Source organism: Pipistrellus hanaki, assembly GCF_964339955.1.
Source record: "Pipistrellus hanaki genome assembly, chromosome: 7".
NCBI lineage: Eukaryota > Metazoa > Chordata > Mammalia > Chiroptera > Vespertilionidae > Pipistrellus > Pipistrellus hanaki.
The window spans coordinates 18,894,598-18,921,227 of NC_140509.1; the positions used below are offsets into that span (position 1 = coordinate 18,894,598).

Genomic DNA, 26,630 nt, shown 5'->3' on the forward strand with positions numbered 1-26,630 from the left:
TACCAGAGCTTTATAATAAACCTTGACATCAGTCCTCAAAATTCATTCCTTTACCAGGTTATTTTGGCTATTTGAGGCAATTCCCAATTTTTAAATCTACCTGATTTATTTATTTATTTATTTATTTATTTATTTATTTATTTTTACCAAAAACAAGCAAGCAAATAAAAATGCCTGGTGGTTTTTTTTTTTGTTTGTTTGTTTGTTTGTTTTATTGCATTGACTCTCAATATTAACGTAGTTACCAAAAGCAAGCAAGCAAATAAAAATGCCTGGTGGTTTTTTTGTTTGTTTGTTTGTTTGTTTGTTTGTTTGTTTTATTGCATTGACTCTCAATATTAACGTAGACTTGCCATCTTAACTGGAAAAACTAATACCTTCACATTGTTGGGAACTCCAGGAATGGATTGCTTGATATTTCTTCCGATTTGGATTATTAAGCTCCTTAGATGTGTGGGTTTGTGGCTTCCATCACATTTGGAATAATTCTGGCCATTTTTCATTAGATATGTGTCTATTCCTCCTCCTCCACACCTACTACCTATGTGAGCATCCCTGAACTCCACCAAGTGAGACTGCGTCTCTCTGCTTCGGTTCTCTTTCCCTGTGCTTGTTTGGAATAGTCCTTCAGACAGAAAGCCATTCTCCTGCTGTGTTTTCCCTTCTCTCAAGGATTGAGTTCTTATGCTGTTACCTAATGCCTGAAATATATTTTAACTAGTTTTAGAGTTTTGTACAGCAAGTGAGTAAGTCTAAAACTCATTACCCTCTCATGGCCAAAAACAAAAATCTGTTCATTCAAATTTAAAAGTAATGTAGAAAAAATCTAAGTGGACCATCTAAGTGGGATTTTCTGGGACTTACAAAGGTCAAAATCTAGGGGTCTTTATTCTGATTTAATTTCTCCAGAAAAGTATCTTCCAGTTTCCTTTCTGAAAAGAGTAGATCTTGAATTGCCAGGATTCTGGAGCTGGGAAAAGTTTTAGTGGGGTTGGGGGAAAGTTGATCATTCTTTAAAGAGTAAGCAAATATTTACATCCATCCTCCTGATTTCAAGTGCATTCTTCATTCCTTTCTCCCCTGTGCTTAGTTTCATGCACCTAATTAATATCTCACTAATTCAATTTGTACAGAAATTGCACCTCTGCTTCTTTAGGGGGATAGAAATAGATGACTGATTGGGGAAGCCAGGAATAGCGTCCTGGGGGTCTAGCTACTCTTTACAGATCTAGCTACTTTTCACAGGATCTAGCTACCCCTCCTTTCACACTGCCTGACATGCATAGCCTGGTACCTAAATTTCTCTACACCCAAAGCTTTGCTAGGGATTTGTGGGGCAAATAAGCTTGCTGTTTTATCTAAATTTCCCTTCACAGGAACTTAATTTTTATTTTCATCCACCCCATTAATTCATTTATATGTGGAATCTAAAGAAATAAAACAGAAACCAACTCATACAGAGAATAAATTGATGGTTTCCAGATAGAAGGGGGGCTAAGGGACTGGGTGAAAAAGGGAAAGGGGTTAAGAAATATACTTTCCAATTGCAAAATAGTCATGAGGATGTACAGGGTGGGCAGAAGTTGCCATCAACTCTATTGAACAGCGGTGGGGGTGGGAGGAGAAGCAGTGGAAATCAGAAGTTCAATTTAGAATCTGTTAGATCAAAGATGTAATTTTGATATCTAAGTGAAGATATTGGCAAGCCATGAGGTTCTGGAATCTAAAGCTCAGGAGAGCTCTGGGCTAGAAATTATAATTTGGGGGGTCATGAGCAAGATTTTTTCCCCCACAAATTTGAAAAGTCAGCATATAATTTTCTCACCTACCACATCTAATGTTCCATATCTTTGAACACTTTGTCTAACACAAGTTGTAAAGTGCCTACTATTATGTGTGTCCCCTCCTCTCCATTCCCTCTACCACCTCCCGAGTTCAATTATATCTTGCCTGGTTGAGATGCTCCTGCCTTTCTTGGGTTTCCCAAGCATCCTCACCCAGGCACCAGATCAATGCGTCTCAAGCACACTTTGATCATGCAGTGACTCCTCAAGGATGACTTGTCACCCAATGAGTTAAAGAACTAAACACTTAACCTGCAATCACAATCCAATCCCAGCCTACCTTCCCAAACCTGCAACTCACATGACCCTTCACACACACCATGTTCTTTGCACTCTCTCTCTCTCTCTGGACTCTTGTGTCGATTTCTTATGCCTACTAGTTCCTCCACCGGAAATCCCTTTCCTCTACAGCATGATACAACCACCTGCTTCAATAGAATTCTGTTGCCTGCTGCTCTATCTGAAGATGATCTTTCCCACTCTTAAATTCACATTATGCAGTCACCTACTGAATGTTCTCACAAGCCCTTCGGTGAAATATATATATTTAACTTTGTTTAACCCAGCTTTCATAGATGTACTTGACTTTGGGACCCTCTTATCATAGAATACCTAGTAACATTCTGTGAAACTGAAGTTCCAAGGTTCTCACATATTTAATATTTGGAGCTAGAAACTTGACTTCTAGTTTTGATTAGGCAGCTTCAATGCAGTTTTCCCCAGGCCCAGGTCCAGATTAGGAAATATGTATCCTAACATGGGTGATGTGTCTTCAAGCCGAAACAAGAAAAGTAGACACCCTAAGAAGTATAGGGTCACAAGACATCCCAGGACCAGACTCTCCCAGACACTGGCACAGCCTAGGAGGTTTTGTCAGACATGCCCCCCTGGCTTCTAAAGAGTAAATGGCTTACTTCCCCCACAACACTTAAGACCACGTGCCTTATGATGCAAAACTATTAGCTGTGACTTTTTTCAGGTCATCTTTTTTTATGAAGCTTAGTTAACTCTTCTCACCAATGAATGGACTGGTCCAGATGGCATCCAACATTTCATCCAGCTGTGAAGAATCAACACTATGTGTCCTTTAAAGGTTACTTATTTGCATACATGGCCTCTCTTCCCTTTTATTCCCTGAAGGTGGGGTCTCTTTCCCATGTCATTTGTTTTGTTTTGTTTTTGTTTTGTTTTAAATTATCTTTATTGTTGAAAGTAAACACATTATTTTTGTCTCCTTCAGAGTATGGCAGAGGACCTTGAACATGGTTAGAACTCAATAAATGCATACTGCATAAATATTTTAAGATGACTGAGGCATTAGGCCTCAAAAATTCAAAATTAGCCTTTGAGACAATGAAAACTTAGATAAAATCTAACAAATGAAGTGATCTGGTCAAAGCAGAAAACACTACAGGAAAATAATTCTGTATCATTTTCTAGAACTGCTTCTAGCAAAGTAGCATAGTCAGTAATGGCTAACAGACATTTAAATGGTGTTTGGTGTCATTTTCAGTGGCAAAGGCTCTTGTGTTAGAATCCTCACACCAAGTCTATTAAGGGTGTGCTATTCTTGCCCCACTTTACAGATGAGAATACTGAATCACAGAGAGATTCCATAACTTACCTAAAGTTACTCAGATAAGTGATACATTCAACCTCAGCAGTCTATAGAAAAAACATGCCTTACAACCTCAAAAGCATAGCTTAGAATTTGGGAGGTTTAATTGAAGCAGCTTTCACAAGATAATCTGCTATAATGTGTGGCACATAATAGGCATTCAATAAATGTTTGTTCCAAATAAAAAGACAAAAAAGAGAAAAATATGGGAATTGCTTTCATAAAGAGGAAGGCACCTAAGGGAGTAGGTGCTTAAGAAATGTTATATTTTATAGGAGTGCCGTGAGAAGCCTAGGAGCTGTGAAAGATAATCTGATGTATTTCCAAAGTCTCTTATTTCAGTTCACTAAAATCCCTGGGGAAGCTGTGGACTCTCACTGGGGACTTTTAAGAGGGTATCTAGGAGAGCCACTTGAAGGGAGTGGTTTAGATGATTTCAAAAAAGATAAACTGAGGTAGAGAAGACAGATGAAATGACCTGGCAGAACTTTTTAATGGTTTTAATTTGCATGTAATGTCCTCAGAAGCTGAAGTTTCCACTCTGTTCTCCACAGAGATGAACTGGATGGGCCAGCAGACATTGAGGATGGGTGAACGATTTGGAAATATTCCAGAAGCACTTGGTTAAATTGTAGGCCATTTATTTCATGAAAAAATAAGCCACAGAAAGCCCTTTTGAAGCATGCACCCAGAAAGCAGGACAAAATGCTGAGATTATCTGTTCAGGATTTGTTTTAAAAGAACCCAGGCAGCATTCATTTATTTTTGAGAAAATATATGATTAACTATGGTTAACTATGAATTCAGATGTTGTGCATTAGAGCAGCTCCTCAAAGTTTGAGAGCATTTAATATTATATATTGCTGCCATTTGGACTAAATTGTTTTTTTAATGTACACAATATTACAAATTAAATTTGAGCTGTTTGAATCAGTCTGTAAAAAAGATTTGATTATACCTGAGTGTTCTGGCCCCAGCTTTTCCGTATCTCAGTAATCTTGGCGGTAATTGGCTGATTAGGCGTCTCACACTCCATCTTTGCCTCAGTTTCCATGGTAATGTTACAGGAGCTATTATAGATGAGAACTTCATCTCTTTCCACTTTAGGGCTGAAACGAGAGGGGAGGTTAAATGGGGTGTCATCAATCTTAATGAAATGCAATTATTTTTACTCTTATTAATCATTGCGAGCCATTAGCTTGTGGCAACTACAGGCCGCCATTTGTCAAATTTTGCAAATTTCTGTAATTTTGTTTCCATTATTTTATTGTTTATTTGTTTTCCCTTTATCTGCACACCCTGCAATGAAAATGCACATGGTAAATATCTTTCAGCCTTTCTCTTTTCCAAACCTCTCAGGAACATTAGCAAAAGCTTCTCCAAGCCCAACTTAACAAGCAATGTGCAAACAATGCTTCCAGTTCCAAAAATGGAAGCAAATGTTGGGAGGTGTGTTTTTTTTCTTTTTTTTTTTTCTTTTTTTCTTTTTTTCTTTTTCTTTTCCCCTTCCCTCTTCCTGTTCTTACTCACACTTAGTGTTGGGGGAGTGAATTGCCTGAATCCCCCCAGGGCAGATGGAGAAATTGGAAAACCCACACAACTGGCTAACTGGTCCCTAATTCCAACTGTGAAAAAATGAGCTCATTTAGGCTTTCAATTCCCTCTCCCCAGCTGATGGCAATGAGGCTCTGTTGCTAGCAGTGGAACATTAACTTAGTAAATTAATTAAACTTACTTAACAGCCCAGACTAAGGAGATTCGATATATGTGCCAGTTATACTACCAGCCACTTGCTTTAAAAGTCCTCTTGCTTTAAGGAGAGAAAGCAGACTGCATTTAAAATGAAAAACAGCACTGCAGAAAGTCTAAAAATATGCACAGTAAGGGATATGAGCACATGGATATTGCAGGGCATTGTCCCCCAACAGGTGTGATATTTATTCAACAATAATCTTGGCTTTAGGCATTGTAACAACTAACTCAAAGATTATTAATGCATGATATTTTAAACTTTTCAACAATTTCACATGTATGATCTCATTTCAGCCAGTAAAGTAAGTAGAGGTATGAGAAATATAGCCCAAAAATGATCACGGGATTTGCATAAAGTCAATCACAAAAGTATGGCACCTCTGAGATTAGAACCTGTGTGTCCTGCCTCCCAGAGCAGTATTCTAAGGTTTTGAAATGCTGACTGAACGTCAGCCATGAAGATGACAGATCGCATGGGAAGTCCAGGAAGAGCAATAGAAAGGGCAAGAGGTCACTGCCTGAGAAACTAAATCATGTCAGACCAGAGCATCTTTTTTCAAATCGATGTCAAAATGGTTGCTCCCACAAGTTGCTAAAAATAATGAGCAGGATAACTACCTTGTCAACTTAATCTTTTCTTTCTGCTAAAATATTCCCAGCTCCATATCCCCACCCCCCACAAGATATGATTTCCATGCCCACTCTCCTTTAGTCCACTGTAGATTGTCAGTATGTTAACATCATGAAGCCCAGAACTGAACACACATGGTTTGGGCTACTACGAGGCTGTGGTCTCCCTTTATCTGAGCCTTCGCTGTTGATTTGGTAGCCCCATGCCTAAATTAAGACGGTGGTAAGTTTAAAGTCTCAGAGTGGCAACTGCCTAGGATTTACCATGCTGTACTTGTTCACCCGATTTTCTGAAAAGCATTAGCATGCAGAGGCTAAGCTTGGGAGCAGACCAGCTAGATTTGAATCCCCAGGCATATAGTTACCAACTTTATGACACTGAGAAGACATGACCCTCTAAGCTTTGGTTTATAAAATGGAGATACCAATTATTGTGTGCCTATTTTATAAACGTGTTGAGGGAATGGAGCAAAATGACCCCTACAATATGACTTGCACAGAATCTGGCACACATTAAATGTCAGAAAAGGCCACTCACACTATACTGGTAATTGTGTTGGTCATATTTTTGTTAAAATATAAATGTGTGCATTTACATTCATTATGGGTACATGTCATCTCCATCATATGGAGCCATTGCTCAAATATGTTTTGAATCTGGAGCCTATAATGTAGCTACAAATACATTTAGCTGAGTCATCATCCAGGGTTAGACAGAACCATGGGATACAGCATTTGCTCCTGGAGTGTCAGTTGTACTCTAAGAATCCGAAGGGCGGAGTGGGGAGGTAATTTAACTTTTAAATTAAAATGTAATGTAATATTTAGATGTATATGGAAATAGGATGGAATAGAATTCAAAATTCACATGGACTGTTCAAATAAAACACATAACTTCAAACCAACTGGCTGCTTGTGTCCTTGGGCTTTATGGCTAGAACCTTTCCTTTGTTACTGGGGGTAGAGAGGGTATTTGGAACAGTTTGAGAAGGAGATGGAGTTGGTCCACCACACCATCACATTCCTTGTGAGTTGATTCCCAGATAGGGACTTCCCTTTCTGAAGGCTCACAAACCATCTGATGAATAATTCGTTCTAGAAATTCGTCAGGGATAACTAAGCTTCGTTGTCTAACTATCCAGAATTCCCCTTTTTAATCAAATAAAAGAATATGTGCCCATCACCTCTCTCTGTTGTGCCTTACTGTCACGCTGAGGAGGTTTTATGAGCTAGGTTTTTGTTCTCGGTATAGGGATGATCTGGGATACCGGCATGAACTCAAGGAAAAGAGTGACCAACTTCCTTCACATCTTTCTTGGGCTTTGGCTCCCACCCTCCCAATGAGCTGTCTCTGCCTCTCCAGGCTCTTTGTTAGTTACTTCTCCCTCCTGTCATTTGCCTATAGCACCCACTGTCTTCCCTAATCAGGTTCTTCTTGCTCCAAAAAAGTTAAAACCCATTTCTGTTAGCTTAGACTTTTTTTTTTAATAAGCTTTAGTTCATATTTCTTTTTGTATTTGTTCCTGATTATCTCACTCGATTTTTTTTTCATTAAAAAGCCATCATCAAAATTAGCAGAAACTCCAGGATATTAAAAATAGTCTAACATCTATAAAATTTCTAATTTTCTTAATAGTTACTATTCCATGTTTTCTTTCATAATAATCCTATGAATTAAGCAACATAATTGGCAAGATTTAAAAATAAGTATAAACATGTGTATAGAGATACATGCATATAGGTTATATAAAAGTGCATGCACACATACACAGATATTTATTGTGAGGGAACATGGTAAAAAAAAAAATTTTGGTCCAAATGATAGCAAAGAAAGTTCTAAGTTTTCTGACCACTAACGTAGTTGGTCTGATCAGATCCAAAAGTAACCCCATTGCCAGGACCGGTTTGGCTCAGTGGATAGAGCGTTGGCCTGCGGACTGAAGGGTCCCGGGTTCGATTCCGGTCAGGGGCATGAACCTTGGTTGCGGGCACATCCCCAGTGGGGGGTGTGCGGGAGGCAGCTGGTCGATGTTTCTCTCTCATGGACATTTCTAACTCTCTGTCCTTCTCAATTCCTCTCTGTGTAAAATCAATAAAATATATTAAAAAAAAAAAAAAGTAACCCCATTATCTTCCTGTATGCACTCTTTAGGACAGGCAATAAAAAGCACTTGCATCACTCTATCTTCCTTACTTAGCCTGAAATTGCTTCCTATGGCTCTGAAATCTCATTGAACCCATGCAGTCAAGCCAAGACTTTCATCGCTACTACTAACAGCAGGGCCTTATGCTAAGCACATTGTGAGTCAGAAGCCTTGGGTTCCGGTCCTGGCACTGCCAAGGCTTGTCTCCAGGACTTTGGAAAGATAATTAACTTAATCTGTTCTTAGAATAGAACCTAAGCTCCTTTTATGGCCTTCAAGATCTTACTGATCTCCCTGAGTTCATCCACTTTCCTTCCTCATCACTCTACTGCCCTTTGTCCTCTGACAGTTCACAAAACTTAATGGGACCTTTGCATTTGCTACCCCCACTTCCTGACTCTCCATAATGACACCTTTTTCTCCTTAGTCCAGCACTAAAGGCACTTCTTCAGAGAAGCATCCTTTGAGCACATCATATAAAGTATCCCCCACCATTTTCTATCACTTTATCTTCCTTATCACAAGATGGGATCATATTGTTTATTGTCTGGCTTTCTCTTCTACCCTTAGGAGTAGGGACTTTGAAGCCTTATTCACCATGGAGTGACCAGCTCCTGACACAGTACCTAAAACATAGTAAGAACTTGATAAGTGGGTGGGTGGGTGGATGGATGAATGGATGGATGGATGGACAAACTGGGCATATTTTCACCACAAATATGCATGTCTATTTTTGTACATTGACATCAAATCCATAGGGGTAGTGACTGGCAGAGGAATAAAGCATTTCATGGAAATGGGTCCCCTGCTAAGATAGTTCTCTGGCTTCACAGGCATAATCTTAAGAGAAACCAAGGTAGGCTATTTGACACATGACTTTCTTAATGCCCCTTGTATAATTTACAATATGTTTTCTCGTTTTTAAATTAGTATATGTTCACTGAAAAAACTACGTAAAAACTCAATGGCTAAAATAAACATGACCAGCACTATAGTCACCCAAGAATAGGTACTCTCAATGCTGTAGAATATATCTTTCCAGTCTTTTTTCTAATCACCTATTGTAGGGCAACATAAGACTTGGTTGGGATGTCTGTAAAAAGGATTCTCCAAAAGGCCAGGGGCCTCTGGGAGAAGTTGCAGAAGTTCGGCAGCCCCTACTTTGACTTTTCCAAACAAGTCTGAACCCCTGGGTGTTTACTTAGACATGTCCTTGCTTAAAGGACAGGACAGACACATATTCTTTCTCAAGGATACTTACACTGCTAATTGTATCTAATATTTAATTTTAGTTCAAACTATTATGACAATAAAAGGCTAACAGGGCAGGCAATCGAGGCTTTTTTGGCTCCTAATGCCAACTAGCCCCTCAGCTTCTCTTTCACAGAAACGTGTGTCAAAGTAGCCATTCATCCATCATTCAGTCTGCCAGTCAGCTCTGGCAACCTATTGCATGCTTATAGAAATATATGCATTACTATATACCATTAGGAATAGATAATACACTATTTTGTGACTTGTGCCTTTCACTTTCCAATATATTGTAAGCATGTCCCTCTTTGGTTAAATATTCTACAACATGATTTTCAAAGGTTTCTTAGTATCTTATCATTTGAATGCATTCTTTATTACTGAACACTTATTTCATTTCAAATTTTTATGATACTTAAACCTTCAAAGAACATGTTTTCATAAATATTACATACTTCAAACTGCTTTCTTAAAATAAAATCCTAGTAGTGAAATTGCTGAGTCTCCAAATACAAAGAATTTTAAGGTTTTTGGTGTATATTGTCCAAATGATATTTGTAGATTGTTCTAACTTTACTTCTCATAGCAGCAAAGAACCATGTGGTTCCCCTCACCCTCAACACTAAGTATAAACTTTGTTTGTTTAGCTCACAACACTTATTTTCATTCTTTTTCAAGAAAACACAACCACTTTTGCCTGCTGTGATATCTAGAACACTGAATAGCACTTTCAAGATGATAGCCTATCTAATAAAAGAGAAACATGTAAATTGATCATACCTTCGCTACACCCACAAGCCAAGCCCACCAGCCAATAAGAAGTGAGTATGCAAATTAACCCAACCAAGATAGCAGTGGCCATGAAGCTGGAGGGAGCAGGAGACTTGGGTTGCCCCCAGCGATGAAGGAAGCCAAGCTCCCCGCCCACCCTGGCCAGCCCTGGCCTCCACTCAAGGCTACAAAGTTTCAATTATAGAAGATAAATAAATCCCAGATACCTGCTTCCAGCTGGCCCTGGCCTGTGCTTGGGTCGCCAGAGGGCATGCCCAGCCTGAAAACCACCATGGGTCCCTCACTCAGGCTGCCCCATGCCCAAGGGAACCCACACCCTGATCCGGGACAGCCTTCAGGGCAAACAATCCAGCCCCCACATGTGCACCAAGCCTCTATCCTATCTAATAAAAGAGTAATATGCAAATTGACTGTCACTCCAACACATAAAATGGCTGCCCACATGTGGACACAAGATGACTGCCACAAGATGGCCAGCAAGAGAGGGCAGTCGGGAGGGACCAGGCCTGCAAGGGAGGGCAGTTGGGGGTAATCAAGTCTGCAGGGGAGGGCAGTTAGGGATGACCAGGCCAGCAGAGGTGGGAAGTTGGGGGTGACCAGGCCTGTAGGGAAGGGCAGTTGGGGAAGGACCCAGACCTGCAGGGCAGAGCAGTTGGGGGGGACCAGGCCTTCAGGGGAGGGCAGTTGGGGTAGGGGGGGATCAGACCAGCAGTGGAGAGCAGTTAGGAGCAATGAGGCTTGCAGGAGAGGGCAATTAGGGGCAATCAGGCTGGCAGGGGAGCAGTTAGACATCAATCAGGCTGGCAGTGGAGTGGTTAGGGGTTGATTAGGCTGACAGCAAAAGCATTAGGGGCAATCAGGAATGCACTGGTGAGCAGTTGGGAGCCAGCAGTCCTGAATTGTGAGAGGGATGTCTGACTGCCTGTTTAGGACCAATCCTGGTAGTCAGACATCCCTTGAGGGGTCCCAGATTGGGGAGGGTGAAGGCTGGGCTGAGGGACACACATCCCTGTGCATGAATTCTGTGCTTTGGGCCTCTAATTAATAGATAAGGGCATAAATTTTAATGGGGTCTGAAGCTCAGTAGCCTCAGCCACCTCCTAGAATGAGGAGGAAGAACATAGAATAACTCCAAAGGAATAGCTCTTGAGATCTAGATCAAGTCCACCAATTCAATGGAGCCAGGGACAGTAACATGTACATCTTGCTGTCCAGCAGCAGTGAGTTATGAAATATAGTCTCACTTGAGTATACCTCTAGGACCCTATTTCCTATGTGACCTAAACAGAGTTCTTCAAGCTCTTCTAAAAGCACCAATTCCTTGACTAAACACAAACCTCAGGTGGCAAATTCATGTTAAATCACAGTCTCAAGATATGGAATGGTAGGATGGCCATGAAAAGAACCAGTCATCTCTTTCATGCTGGGTAACTGATCTTGTATAGTTTTCTTTTTTAAATGGGAAAATAGGCCTTCATAAACTAACCAATGTAACTACTCCATCCAGATAAGAAGTTAGGAAGAATACAGGGCCATGCTCAGCAATGAAAAGTCACACCACACAGGAAAGAAACTGCTTGTGAAAATTAAGGCCATACAGAGTTACTAACATGTTCACATCTGTTTTATTATATTTCTTTAAGAAAGGGGATTTACCTGGAAAGTTGTGCTATTTGTTTATTTGTTTCTTAAATTCAAAAAATCCTTATAAGCTCTGGCTTCAAAATCCTAGATCTACAATCATTCCCCCTGTACATCCTCCCTGCTTTTGAGTAAATATTGTGCAATCTGCTGGATTTCTCAATGACTTTTTGTCATATTTGTGAATCTGTTTGGAAAGAAAAGAAAAAGGAAAGGGGGAAAGAGCCTTCTGTTTTTCATAATGCCTAATCTCTTTCCCCATTGGCATTCACCAGATGTTGCTTTCGATCGGAAGATAAATATTAAAACCTGAGCAAGAACAAAGCAGGCTGTTTACTAGGCAGATTTTTCAGATGTTCTCTTGAACACTTGAAAAGACAGGAGATGCTTTGATATGCAGACTGGAATCCACAATGGAACAGTTCCTCTAACAAGAGGGGTGGGGCCCCAGAGCCATCTCCACCCCGCCTGATGCCTCCATCAGTCCATTGGCCATGCATTCGTGGGGAAGGTCACGGAGGGAGAGCACAGAGTTACCTGATGAAGAGGCCCGAGAAGAATGGAAAGGCTGACTCTGTCCAGTAATCTTGTGCAAAGAGGCATTGGGAACTTTCTTCACAAATGTAGAGGTAAGGCCATGATTCGGGCAGTTTCTCTGCTCCCACAGTGACAGTCAAATCACACTGCACGTAGGTGTGACCGGCGGCTTCACAGCTCTCCCGCTCATGCTTCAGGTCACACAGGGAAGCCAAGGACACTGCAGGAAATGGTCACCATTAGGTTAGGTAATAACCATGGGAAGAACTGGAGGCCTCACATTGTTACATGAATGAAGTTCATGTGCTGTTGTTTAACTAATAGGAAAATAATCAGTTTACTTCTTTAAAAATATATTATGTGTACATAATACACACAGAATAACATAAGTAAAATTTTTATAAAATATAAACCAACACAATAAGAAAAATTCATGTGAATCTGCCAGTCAACACAAAGTCTAAAAGAGTTGTGATTCTCTCAAATCTGGACACTCCTCACCAAGTCCACCCTCTTACACTTCCTTCTCAGAAACAACCACTTGCAATTTTAAAACAGTTTTCTCAAACAGCTTTATATTCCTGAACAAAAGATAACTGGGTTATACCTGTTTTTAAATTTTATAAAATAGTATTTGTGACATAGTATTCTTGGACCTGATTTTTTCACTCAGTAGTACACTTCCAAGATTTATTTATATTATCACATGTAAATGTTGTCCATACTTCTTTTTTTCTTTTTTCAATTCTTTATAAGTATTATATATGTCTCCTTTTTCCCCCATTGTCCATACATTTTCACTGCTGTTCAATACTATACTGTGTGAATATACAATATGATTTTCATTTCTCTTATTAATAGACTTTTGGATATTTCCTAGTTTTTGTTTCTATAAACATGTTCAAAATTTTCTCTGGGATGTATGCCTTCAAATTGCTTGTTTTTAAGGTAGGTATAAGTTCAACTTTACAAGATAGAGCCATATTGTTTTCAAAGTGGTTGTGTCATGTTACATTCCTACCAGCAATAATTTTGAGTTCCTGCTACTCCACATAATTGTCAGAACTTGTGATTATCAGATTCTTAATTTTGGCCAGTCCAATGAGTTTACAATGGCACCTCATTGCAGGCTTAAATTGCATGTTTATCAATTTTTTATCAAACAATTTTTACAAGTTTAGTAATAACATGTTTTCTCTTTTACAAATGCCTATTTCTGTCATTTGTCCTTTTCTCTATTGGAATATTTATGTTATTAATTTGTGTTCTTTATATATATCCTGAATACTAAACCTATGGAGGTTATATGGACACTGATACCTTCTCCAGATATGTGGCTAAACTTTTCATTCTGTTTATAGGATCTCTTGATTAAAAGAAGTCTTTGATTTTCCTATAATTATGACTATTAACCTTTTGTAAAAAAGAAAATCAATTATTCGAAGCCCTTTGACCCCCTCGGCCATTTCTTTCCAGGTCATAAGACACAATGTTTACAGCATCAACAAGGCATAGTGGCAATAACTTTAAACAGGAAGATTAATCTTTACAGGAAGATGGTTTTGGAGCAGCTGTACCTGAAAATCTGAATGAAATAAAGAGGAAATAAAAAAAATTTTCTCTAGCCTTCTATCGCTACAGGTAGCCTATCCTAGCAGGTACATGACAAACGTTATCAGGAACTGTGGGCTTGAAACTAAGCCCTGTCTCCATCACACGGATGCATGAAACAGGGACAAATGAGATAAGTTCATGTGAGAAGGTTTGCACTTATGCAATCACATTTACATATTATTATTGTTGTTCTTACATTCCAAAGTATCTGCCACATAGCAGATTGTCTGTGGATGTATCCTGAATGAATTATAGCTATTAAAATGGCTGGCAAGCTGAAAACCGGTTTAGCTCAGTGGATAGAGGGTCAGCCTATGGACTGAAAGGTCCCAGCTTCAATTCTGGTCAAGGGCATGTACCTTGGTTGAGGGTATGTCCCCAGGTGGGGGGGGGGGAGGGGAAGCAAGAGGCAGCTGATCAATGATTCTCTCTCATCGATGTTTCTAACTGTATCCCTCTCTTTTCCTCTCTGTAAAAAAATCAATAAATTGCTTTGTTTGTTTGTTTTTTAATGGCTGGCAAGTACTAGTAAGATTCCTATGGGTAGAGGAAACATGAGAACTTCCAGTTAGTAAGCTCGGGCAAATAAAAACAGGTTCAACACCTATAAAATAATGAACTCATTATGGGTGATTAGGTGGATGCAAATTGACAAGGTGGATGATAAAAAGTTACCGAGGGCTGGGATCAGAATCCATGGATTTTACTCAAGTTTCGACCACTAAATAGTGGTGTAACCTTAATCACTTTAGCTTTTCCTGCCTCATGGAAAAGTTAAAGTTTCCATGAAAAAGTCATGTAGTATAATTCAAGGTATAAGAGCAAAAAAGCCAAAGATCAACATCTTGCTGATTTTATAAATACAAAGTACACCTGACAAGATGTCTTAGCAACCTATCACATGAACAAAATAGAATTCTTTTTATGTTAGAAGTACAGTGTGGGAGAAAGGTAAAGAGAGAGAATACCAAAAGTAGCAACCAAAAAAAAACCTTTTTAGAGAGGCACCTTTAAATCCCCTGCTCTACTGATGAAAAGAAAACACATTTGTGCTGTGGTATCAGAATAAGCAAAACAATAATTAGGAAAGTTTGGGTTTTAAGCCATCAGCTGCAACCCAGAATCTGAAACATTGCTTTCTTCATTATGCAAAGTCAAACTAAGAAATAGAACTAAAAGCAAGGGTCAGAATTCAAAGTGACCTTAGCAAATTAGAGAAGTTAAGAGAAATAAACAAAAAGACTAAATGAAAATAGTAAGGCAGTAAACCACAGAAGAAAAAAGGAAATTATATAAATATAAGATGAGGAAATTACAGCTGTGCACAGTTATGTTACAAAGAAAGAAAGAAAGAAAAAATACCTTGGAATAATAATAGCAGAGAGATTATAAACCAGCAAAGCAGCAATGTAATTTTTAAAACAAATATGAGACCAGATTATATGTAGGCATCTTATGATGCTACCCAATATGGTCAGAACTTGCTTACACAGAGGAGTTACCTAGTTTGGAGCTTCTAATTAGGAAAAAATGACAGAATTCTGAGGGAGCTTAGAAGTGAAATACCAAAATATCTACTTGTTGGAATGTTTCAGATCCAGTTAGGTTTCATGAATTTGCATTTCTAACAAATTTCCAAGTGATGCTGCTGTTACTGCTCTAGCAAAAACAATAGCAATGATATAATAATCTCAACTGTAGGCCTAGTGCACAAATTCGTGCACAGGTGAGGTCCCTCCGCCTGGCCAGAGATTGGGGCCATCTGTGGGCTAGTGGCCGGTGAGGGACTGCCAGAGGGACCACAGGAGGGCATGCCCAGCCCCATCTCGCCCAGTCCCAATCAGCTGGACCCCAGCAGCAAGCTAACCTTCCAGTTGGAGCATCTGCCCCCTACTGGTCAGTGCACCTCTTAGCTGCTTATAAAATAGGCCTCTAAAATTTTTTTCCAATATAACATAAATTTATATAACAAATATAAAATGATTGATTACATGCAATCTTATCTGCAAGTAGATAAATTATTAGTAGTTTCTAATAATTTGTGAAAGACAACCCCTTCAATTATTTCATTTCCATTATAGATATATTTAGTAGGAAAAAATATATACAATCATATACTCAAAATGTTTTCATCAATTTCAGGGAGTTGAGAGAATCCCCAAATATCATACTGGATCTCAAGTAAAGAACCAATGGAGTTGGTTTTTATCAATTCTCCTCCATCTTTGGATACTGTCATTAAGAGCTTTTTTTAAAAAAAATACGTTTCTTTTTCTTTTTTTCTTTTCATGAAAGAAGAAAATAAGACAACTTATCCATTTCCCTAGAGTAAATTAGCAGCTCTTGCACAATCAATGAGTGTTTGGTGACACCTAGTGACAATGATAAGAGTTACAGCTTCCAACTCATTTTCCTCTTAAGATCATAGAATGTTAAGTCCTTTTCTAACTTAATCAAATCTTTAAAATAATATAATTTATATTATTCCTCCCCTAGGAGTTGTCACACTTCCAATACCACAATTTACCTGACCCTGTAACCTCAGTGGTTTTTATCTTGGACTTCTAGTTGAAATCAAATGTTTTTAAATAATACCATAGGGCTTTAAAAAGTTAATTAATTTAAACAGTGTATATGTAAAAGCCTTTTTTTAATTAGCATTATTATTAAATATTAAAACCTAAAAATGTTGAGTCTTGACTTTCTATTTCCATGGTTTCCTAATTCCTTCATTTATTCCTTTATCAAGCATGGATTTTGCACATGCACTGTGCCAGCACTATTCTATGCATAGAAGGTAAAGTGAAAAATGAAACAAAAAACATCTTAAACTTAAATATTCTACTGTATATTAAGTTTACCATTGTGTAATTAAATGTATTTGGCTTCCTACTGTAAAATTTTAAGTAGCATAGGTCTCCTTGCAATGTTCTGCTTATATATATGATGATATAAAAACTCAATTTCTAGCATTTTAAGTAAGAATGGTTTCTCCTTCTTTTCTTTTTTCCTGCTCTTCTTCCTTCTTCTTATGTAAGACAATCCAATGCAAACCACCATCACAATATTATCCATCTTGGAATTTTTTCCCAAGCTCAGATGAAACGATGCTTTGTAAAATCTGCATGGCATTCAAGGTACAGACATGCTAGGAATATAACTTACAGCACTATACAGAGAGCAGATGTAAAAATGGTTTTTCAGCTCATGGGTACAATATCTATGATTAAGCAAACAAGATAATCACCTGGCTACACTGATTCTGCAGTGACAATGGCAATTTCTTCCCTTTGCCATTTTTTTGTAAAGCTCAGTGGGTAAATACCTTGTGTTGTAAAGCTCTATCATGGGACTATCAAAGCTTTGCACCTTCCTTCCTAAGAAGCTCAAAGCAGTGAGAGATCATGGTGTTTTACAGAGTAAGGGCCCAAGAAATTACACAAACATTGCAGAATAAGAGGATGATGTTAATGTTGGCTCTTTTGCCTATAATAAGAATTCAAGAACTCAGCCATTAGACAAATATGCAAGAAATAGCTCGATGATCTGATCCCTTCTCTAGTACCTGGAATAACCAGATGTTTTTATCAGCCCCACCAAGAGACCAAGAGCCGTCATTGAAATCAATATATAGAACTCAAAAATTACTTTCTCCATCATTATATGACTGAAATCAAGAACATAGGTGATCAATTTTTGTTGCCATTAATATGAAAACATTTTAATACAAGGTCCTTGATTCTAGCTACCATGTTAGACGGGGAAGTAGAGAAATTCTTTTCCCAGGAACACAGAAAAATTAGAGGTGCACACAGTGTTAATCACTAAAACGGAGCTAACTAAAGAATATCATTCTCATGTATATACTCTCTTAAAAACAGACGGCATTTTTACTGACCATCCAGGGTGGGGACCAAGCAGCTGAAGGCAGACACTGTAGCGTTAGCCAGGACTTGGCAGGGAGCACCACACACGGCAGCGGAGATGTTCCCAGGAGAAAATCCTGCTCCAAACACACGCACAAGCCGTCCACCCAGGCAGCCTTCAAAACACAATCACAAATGCAAGATCATAGAGACAGATCTCTTTCTTTACTTAACTCGCGATTCAAATTCACGCTTCCTTGCTGCCCATCACTCTTTTTACACCCTCCAGAACCCCCACAGCTGGCTGCAGGCCCCTGACAGCCTCCCTCAGCTTATTTTCACTAAGCCAGAGTCCTTGTGGGTCTGACCCCAATCATAGTCAACAACCTATAAAAATGTAATAATTCTCATATAGAAAAGTAATGCTTCTTTAGTTGTTGTTAATCCTCACACAAGGATATTTTTCCACTGATTTTTAGGAGTGGAAAGGAAGGGGAGAGATAGAAACATTGATGTGAGAGAGACACATCCATTGGTTTCCTCCCACATTCACCCCAACCAACACCAGGGATTGAACCTGCAATGGAAATATGTGCCCTTGACCAGAATCAAACCTGGTCAAGTGCACATATCCATATGCCAATGCTCTATCTATTGAGCCATACTGGCTAGGGCAGTAATGCTTCTTTATTGTTCTTTAAGTTTTTATACAAAAAATTATAAAAAAAATAAAGTAAAAGTTTCCTTAATCACCTATATCACTCACTAAAAGTAGCTATGTATAGTTTCTTGTGAATCCTTCCAGAATTTTCTAAGCATACATATTTTTTATTCAAATGAAATTTCTATACATATTTTTATACAATTTCTTTTATAAAAGAATAGCATAGACATTTTTCCAAGTCTATATATAAGGACTTAACTCATCACTTTAATAGCTATTCAGAATTTCATTATATTCTGAAATTTATTTTTCATAATTTATTCAGCAATCTTCCTACTGATTGATACTTCCATTATTTATCCTCTCTTGCTATATAATTCATATGCTGCAATGAACAATACACTTATTTAAATAAAACTATTGCAAATTCTTAGAAGTGGAGTTTTTAGGTCAGAGGAAACGTAAATTTTTAGTTTTGATGGATATTCCCATAATTTTCTCCAAAATGATGTTGCACAGATTTATACTTTTACAGCACTGTATGAAAGTGCCTATCTCTAATGGGTAAAAGTATGACAATTTTTAACACACATTTTGCCTCAGTCTGAGAAGCAATAAAGGTGAATGTCACCAGTACTCTCAGACACATGCAATTTCTAGTCCACGAGAAAAGAGTTCGAGTTTCTACTGCCTTCAAAGCGAGTCTAGGTAGTACTTACATAGCCACCTGGTAAACGCAAGAACAACACTTTGCTTCTCGTGCCTTTCATACTTCTGCTTTCTTGCTACAAAAATCATGGAATGGTAGAGAGAAGAAAGGGGAACTAGGGAGCATCCAACCCAACCCCTTCATCAAATAAGGAAGCTGAAGCTTAGAAAGTTACCCAGCTAAGTTACCGACATATTAGGATCAAAATCCCAATCCCCATAATGTATCACACAGTGAAGCCAGACAGATTTGTTCTAAGAAAAGGCTTGGCTAGTACTGCATCAGTCTAAGTTTCAGCTCCCACAATTTCCTTTATACTTTCTGCAGCCCAATCAAATTCCAACTATCTCAAGTGCATAAAGGCTTTACGTGAACAGAAGTAAAAACCATCCTTAGAAGAAAAGGCAAGGCAAACTTCAGTTGATCTAAAAGTAAAAAGTAGCCAAAACCGGTTTAGCTCAGTGGATAGAGCGTCGGTCTGCGGACTGAAAGGTCCCGGGTTCGATTCCGGTCAAGGGCATGTACCTTGGTTGCAGGCACATCCCCAGTGGGGGGTGTGCAGGAGGCAGCTGATCGATGATTCTCTCTCATCGATGTTTCTAACTCTCTATCCCTCTCTCTTCCTCTCTGTAAAAAATCAATAAAATATATTAAAAAATAATAATAATAAAAGTAAAAAGTAAAAAAAAAAAAAAAAGCTTAACCAATGCAATCATAGTAGGCACTTGGCCTATTATTAGTGGGGTATTAATTCATCTGTAAAATATATAAAATGATTTTTTTTAAAAAGTAATCACATTTAATACGTTTAAAATAATTCAAATAGACACATAGGCATTTATGTTCTACTTAAATGATCAAATTATGAGCTCTTATAAATGGTATTATTTAATGCACAAATTCAATTGTGTAGAAGCATCCAATTAAAATACAATCACACACTTAAGAGAACATGCACAATTCCTTTGATGAAAAATACAGCCTCACACATGCAACTTCCGGAGGAAACTGGGACTGTAAGAGGCCAACTTACAGGCTTCTCTCTCCTTCTGTCATTCAGATCGATGTTGTCTCCTACCTCTTAGAGCAGCAATTAATCCACTTACATAAAGAAAGCATTCTGTCTTATTTGCTTCGCTTACCAAAGCTGTCAGTCACCGCCGTGACAGTAACTCTCGGTGTGAACACCAGGACGGATGAGGCCCACCCTCTTAAGTGGTCATAACCTCTGACTTGGTACTCCCCGGCAGCAAGGGCTGGGGCCACGCACTGGAGAACCGAGCGGTTGCCAGAAACACCCACACAGGGTGACATCCCGATAAAAATGTCAATGTTCTCAGCTCCTGAGATCCGGGCCACCACAAAGGTTAAGGTGTCACTGGTGTGAGAAACAGAGAGCAATTCCGGGGTGAAGGTGCTGCTATAACCAATGACTCCCATCTGGTATGAGTGTCCATCTACCTCTATGTCCAGGACCGCAGAGCCTTTCCCTGCAGGAACAATGCACCGGAGGAGCTCTGCGCTGATGTTCACCGTCAGGCAGGCCCGCTGCCCAATGTAGACCGACGTGCTGTTCCACCCTCTTAGGGCGGTGCCCTCTAAGGTCAAAAGGCCTCCGCCATGTGTGCTGAAATTCTTGGGGAAATAACCAAACACCTGAGGCAAAATGGAGAAGTGTCTGGAAACGTTACCAGCACAAGCATACCCATTTCTTGAATGAACAACAGATAGGTAGTGGAGTCCCGGGCTCAAGTCACTTATCCAGCACGTGATGTGGCTTGCATTAAAGAAGGTCACAATACAAGGAAGATGGTCATCCAAATACACCACTGGCTCATCGGCCGTGGTGCCCAACCTCCGACCTCTAATCAGCACTGAAGTCAGAGACCCACTGATGTTAGTGGTCAAGGCATCCACGATAGGAGTTGTCTCTTCCCTCAAGGAAAGGGTGCAGTTACCCTGGCATTCGCTGGGTAGCCCATTGACCAGGACTGAGACGTTCAGGGTGAAGGAAGTACCAGGCAAGGAGTCGCCCAGCAGGTCAACCTGGCACAGGATTGTCTGATCCCCCAAGCTAAAAGTCGCACAAGTAAAAGGACCCGAAAGATCAACCTGAACCGACTTCCTCCTGGAACTGAGAGCCAACCCGCTCACTGTGAGTACGGTCCCGCCACAAGCAGAACCCTTGGCTGGCGAGATGGCCGTTATCTGAGGTGTCACCACAAATTGCTGGGGCACCGCGGACATGTTAGCAAAGCCCATCTGCTTGTGACGCACTTGAAGGGGATAGACACCGGCCTCCAAACCGTGGAGAGGAAAGGAGCACTTAGACAGGCTCCCGTTGCTCCCGAAAGACTGTGTCTCCAGGTCGCAGTTCAAGTCCCCCAGAAGCATCACGGAGTTGGAGAGGTTACTTCCTTCCACGTAGAGGCTCAGGCTGCTATTTGTGAATTCTCCTCGCACAGCAGTGACCAATGGCGTTGCTGCCTCCTCGTACGTGAAGGTGAAGCCCTTCCCCACCAGACGTGGTGAGGGTCCCTGGGTGAAGGACATGTTACCAGCCCAGACCTCCACGGGGGCTGGGACAGTGAGGAAGTCTGCCTCAGGCGGCAGGAGGGTGGGGGTCTCACACCAGACGTTTGTCTCTGTTAAGTTCACAATGTCACAGGACCGATTGCCCACAAGCACCCAAATTAAAGCTGGGTCCCTGCTGAACCCTGCTCCTGCGATGCTGAGGGTGGTTCCACCTAAAGCATGAATACCAAAAACAAAATATTGAGGGCTGATATTGAGAACCAGGAACTCACAACACCCATGTAAGTGCCAGAGCCATTAACTGGAGGGTGGAGTGTTAGTGACACCTCAATTATATCACCTCACCCCATCAATGTTAAATTTGTGAATTTATCAATGTTAAGTTCATTTTTGCAGGATTCAGATGGGCTGAAATTCATACACAGTAAAACAATATAAACTATTATAAAGAATGTTTTAATATTTAAGACAGCATTTTCAAGTATATTTATAGGTCCTAGAAGCCACTACTTCTATCAACTTACACACTATTAAAAAATCAAAGTTCTTGAAGTGTTCCTGTCATCTGTTATATTATCTGACATGTTAGTCTATGTTATGTATATTTTATATAAACCTAGATTCAATTGATGTATTAATGAAAAATCAAATTCCTTAGTTTATCATCTGCCATATTATCTGATATTATTTCGTATTATTCTATATGTTGTTTTGTGAAGTATATGCATATTGTTCTATATATTCAATTTACACAATGAAAAATCAAATCTCTTCAAGTCTTCTATTTATCAACTATTTATTATCCTGTATATTTCAGTATTCCATATTCCATATATTACATGGTTGTATGGGTGTGTACACGTGTATGACATATCAAGAGCCACTGAAACATGCTTGTGAATTTACTGCTATATTTATCTTGCACTCCAGCTGAGGGACAATCAAACCATCTTCAGGATAGGAGTTGGAGCAATACACCCCATATCCACTCAAGACATGCTACCCATTAGATGTTTTATCCTCTTTCTATTAGGAAAAGAAAACCAGGCACATCTTCTTTTCATAAAAATTCTTCAATTTCCTGAGCTTACTGACATAAGGATGCCCCGAGTTTTCACAGCCTTCATAGTATACCACCCAGTTCCTGGAGCACAGGAAAAACTCCTCTCCCTGTTGCCCATTTCTGATCTCACTGATTAATGAATTCAGGAATAAATCTGAGTATCCAGTGAGTTATTCATTCTGGATAAGTGATACCAGTCATCACAGCCACTCACCCAGAAGGGACCCACAGCAAGGCTCAATGCTGAAAACTTCTGTGATGTACTGGATGTGAAGATCCACCCTACAGAAGAAAATGGGAGACTGCTCTGAAATAACTGAGAGGCTTAGAAAAAGGCTTAGGAAGGAAGGAGCAGGACAGAAGCGGTGTATGCATTTGGAAGAGAAGAGAGCAGTAAGGGGGAGCAAGTGTGAATACATTGCCTAACAGTGAAGTAAAGAAATGGTAGGGAAAAGATGTTTGGTGGGACATTTTCCTGGGCCAGGATCATGTGGTGGCATCAGTCCCTTGCAGTTTAGCTTACTTTCTGGAATGAGGAGACAAAACTTCTGGAGAAACACTGGGCAGAGGGACTTCAGGGCAAAGTAGATATGAATATCATTTGTGTATTAATTATAAGCCATGTATTCAAAGCCCAAGACACAGGTATAGAGACAGTAAATCAACAAGCAGACTGTCAAATTACAGCGCGGATGGTAGGGAGATCTGGGGGAGATAAGAGATCAACCGAAGGACTTGTATACATGCATATAAGTACAACCAATGGACACAAAATTCTGGGGAGGGAGGGTATATATGTGGGGGGGGGGACAATGGTAAGATATGTACACAGATAATAATTTAATTAAAAAAATAAATTAAAAAATAAAACAAAGCCCAAGATATAATCTTATTAAAGGTCTTATTTAAATACATACCCTTATTAAAGCAGAGGATCTTCTTCCTTTTTATATAGTTGCCCACCCCTCTTAAGAGCCATGATATCTTAGTTCCAGAAAGTTCTTTGTTCCCAAACTAGTAAGCCAAAAGTTTCCCCTGAATTGAACTCTTCTGTAGGGTTTTTGAGATTTGTTCAAATGTTATGATTCTCACATATTTATTTCCCAACTTCAGAAGAAAAAAAAATTAAAGTCCTAACTCAAAACTAGAATTCCTCAAGTAAATCACCAGACCATCAAACAGACCTAAAATTAATGGCAAGTGTTGAGCTCACCCTTGTGCACGAATGCTGACCCCGTTGATGGAGACTGAGATTCTGTGGAGGCCAGCTGGCAGTGGGGGCAGCACCACCTCCAGGCCCTGGGCAGTCTCCCGGTGAACCCGAGCCAAGGAATCCTGGATGCGGACTCCCACATGCAAATCCAAGTAGTCCACCAGCGGCACCATGCCGATGAAAAGGGTCTCACCTCCTGGATGGAAAGCATTCCTTAGTCTCTGGGATGTGGGTCTGTGTCCTCAACCATCTCTTCAATTCTAAAATGGTCTTTTATTATTAAATACATGGTCAATCCTGTGCATTGTAGCACAATTAAGAGTTTTAATGCCAACCTAATTTTTTTCATGAATTCAATCTTTTATAAAGCTAAAGATATAATCTCAAAGTTGTCAGGACAATTGTATTTAGGAGACAAAGTAATTTCTCTTCACGCAGAGGCAAATCGAAAAATAGTTTGGTGGGTGGATGGCCTTCATAACCAACAAATAGTACCCCATTTCCTTTTTTTTAACTTTCACTTGTCTATTGATAGAAGTCTAAAGTTGTATCTTTAGTGTGCCCTAGAACTCATAATAATGCTGTATGTGAGTACAATACTTATAGTTTACTGAGCATTTTCATGTGTATTATCCCATTTGATCCTCACACTATCCTAGTGAGATATATGTATAATAGCTGTTAGTAGGACTGGCATTTAGCTTTTGAAGAAACTAAGGTTCGGCAACCAAGGTTTCATGCTTAATTAATGGAAATGTAAAAACCTGAGCCTAATATTCTTACATTTACATGCAATTAGTTTAATTAGAAACTCTACCGAAATGCTCTGTATATTATAACACACTAATTCAATTCCATTTCCTTCAAATATCATTGAGTACCAAGATTAATATGTTCCATAGGGGCACAAAAATAAATTGCACATAGACCCTGCCCTCAAAAAGGCCTCAAAGGGCCGAAACCAGTTTGGCTCAGTGGATACAGCGTCAGCCTGTGGACTGAAGGGTCCCAGGTTCGATTCCAGTCAGGGGCATGTACCTTGGTTGCGGGCACATCCCCGGTAGGGGGTGTGCAGGAAGCAGCTGATCGATGATTCTCTCATTGATGTTTCTGACTCTCTATCCCTCTCTCTTCCTCTCTGTAAAAAAATCAATAAAATATATTAAAAAAAAAAAAAAAAAAAGGCCTCAAAGGTGGGAAAAATAGGTACCAAAAGAGCTTCAGTTGTATGACCAACCATCCAGAGGTGACAATTAAACAGTGGGTTGTTCAAGTCAGGTCAATGTTCAAAGTATCAAGAAAGACCTTATGGACAAGAGAGTGCTTGAAATTCACTTTGAAAGCTAAATCCCAAGAGGCCAATATAAACAAGAGGGGATTTACAATGCAATTCTAAAAACTTCACAAGTTTACTTCAAGTCTTTGTAACACTTTCTCATTTTATTATCCAGTGGCTGTGAAAGAAGAAATGAAATGTGGATGACTTTCTGGAAGACCAGATGCATGTCCGTATGTACAGTTAGGGACTCTACTAGAGTAGGCCAAGTTGATGGTGGTTCTATGGCTAAAGATCAAGAAGGCCTACCCTGAGGGTTCTCTACTTAATCCACTGGACAGTAGAGGCCTCCACAGTTTTCTATGCAAAGAAAGAATATAATTAAAGCTATTATTCCAATTTATAAGATCAGTTTAAAAAGATAGGGGAGGGGAAACCCCCCTCCTCAGACAATGGGAACTTTAACAAAAGCTAAATCAAGCATGCAATGGCAGGAGGGAAAATAAATAAATATGCCTTTCCCGTATTTTGGTGTGTCCATAGAGACACAGCTGGAACTTAAGAAAGCATCTCTTAAGCTCCTTGAGCTGCTGATGTTTAAGAACTGCTATAGGGCTGGCATCTGTAGGACACCAGCCAATTAGAGGAGGATGTTTACTTGAAAGAGAAATGTCAGAGAGGAGGGGTTGTGGCTTGTTGGGTATGTAAAGCCTTGCTCTTCCATTTAACTGCCTGTGTGACACTTTGGGCTCGCAAAGCCTTGGATGTTTTATCATTAAGATAGTAACAGAGCCCACCCCTGTTGTTTGTTGTAAGAATTAAGTTAGAAGTCCCAGGAAAGCCTCTGATGTAATACAATATTCAAAAGCCCTCGATTAACTTCATCCACATCCTCTTTACTTCTTCATGTCCTCCCAACCTTGTTTTTACTGTGAAGTCTGAAGCCTCAATATAGTGAGTTCAAGGAATTCCAGAGTTGAGAATGAAAAATAGACATAACCACAAGGTGGCAGAGCACAGAAAAATGAGTTTTATATGGGTCACATAAATGCAGAAATCTCAGAGGCAACGATAAGGGACCACCAGCCAGAAGGGGAGGATGGCAAGGAAAGTCCTGGGGGAAAGGGTGATCAGAAAGAGGTTTAGAAAGGGGTTTACATGTCTATATGATGTCACTTAGCAGCGTGGTGGGAAGTCTTTGGGTCAAAGAGCTCCTAAGGGCATTAGCAATTTTTTATAGCTCCCAGGTTTATCTTATCTACATCTAGCAGATGTTGGGTGTAGTTTTATAGGGTAAAGCGGGCAGGCTCTAAAAGGCTAAAAAACTACTTTGGGGTATTATATTGAAAATAATTAGGTTGTGAAAATTTGAGTTTGACATTGGCAGTCTTGAACTAATGGCTCCCAACCTGCTATGAAAAAGTAAACAATATAGGGCCAATATGCAGAGGTCATCTTTGGCTCATGAATATAACACAGTA

The 26,630-nt window shown here is 39.6% G+C and overlaps 1 protein-coding gene across 1 annotated transcript in view; it reads right to left on the bottom strand.

The window, feature by feature from the left end:
• PKHD1 (PKHD1 ciliary IPT domain containing fibrocystin/polyductin) overlaps positions 1 to 26,630 on the bottom strand; it is a gene marked incomplete at its 5' end in the record, with an annotated part of 385,387 nt that overhangs the window by 303,040 nt on the left and 55,717 nt on the right. Inside the window, 6 exons of the mRNA XM_084889432.1 lie at positions 4,421 to 4,571; positions 12,210 to 12,429; positions 17,722 to 17,865; positions 20,205 to 21,809; positions 22,875 to 22,942; positions 23,874 to 24,069. Of these exons, the coding sequence (XP_084745558.1) occupies positions 4,421 to 4,571; positions 12,210 to 12,429; positions 17,722 to 17,865; positions 20,205 to 21,809; positions 22,875 to 22,942; positions 23,874 to 24,069 (2,384 nt within the window). The remainder of the gene's footprint in view (positions 1 to 4,420; positions 4,572 to 12,209; positions 12,430 to 17,721; positions 17,866 to 20,204; positions 21,810 to 22,874; positions 22,943 to 23,873; positions 24,070 to 26,630) is intronic.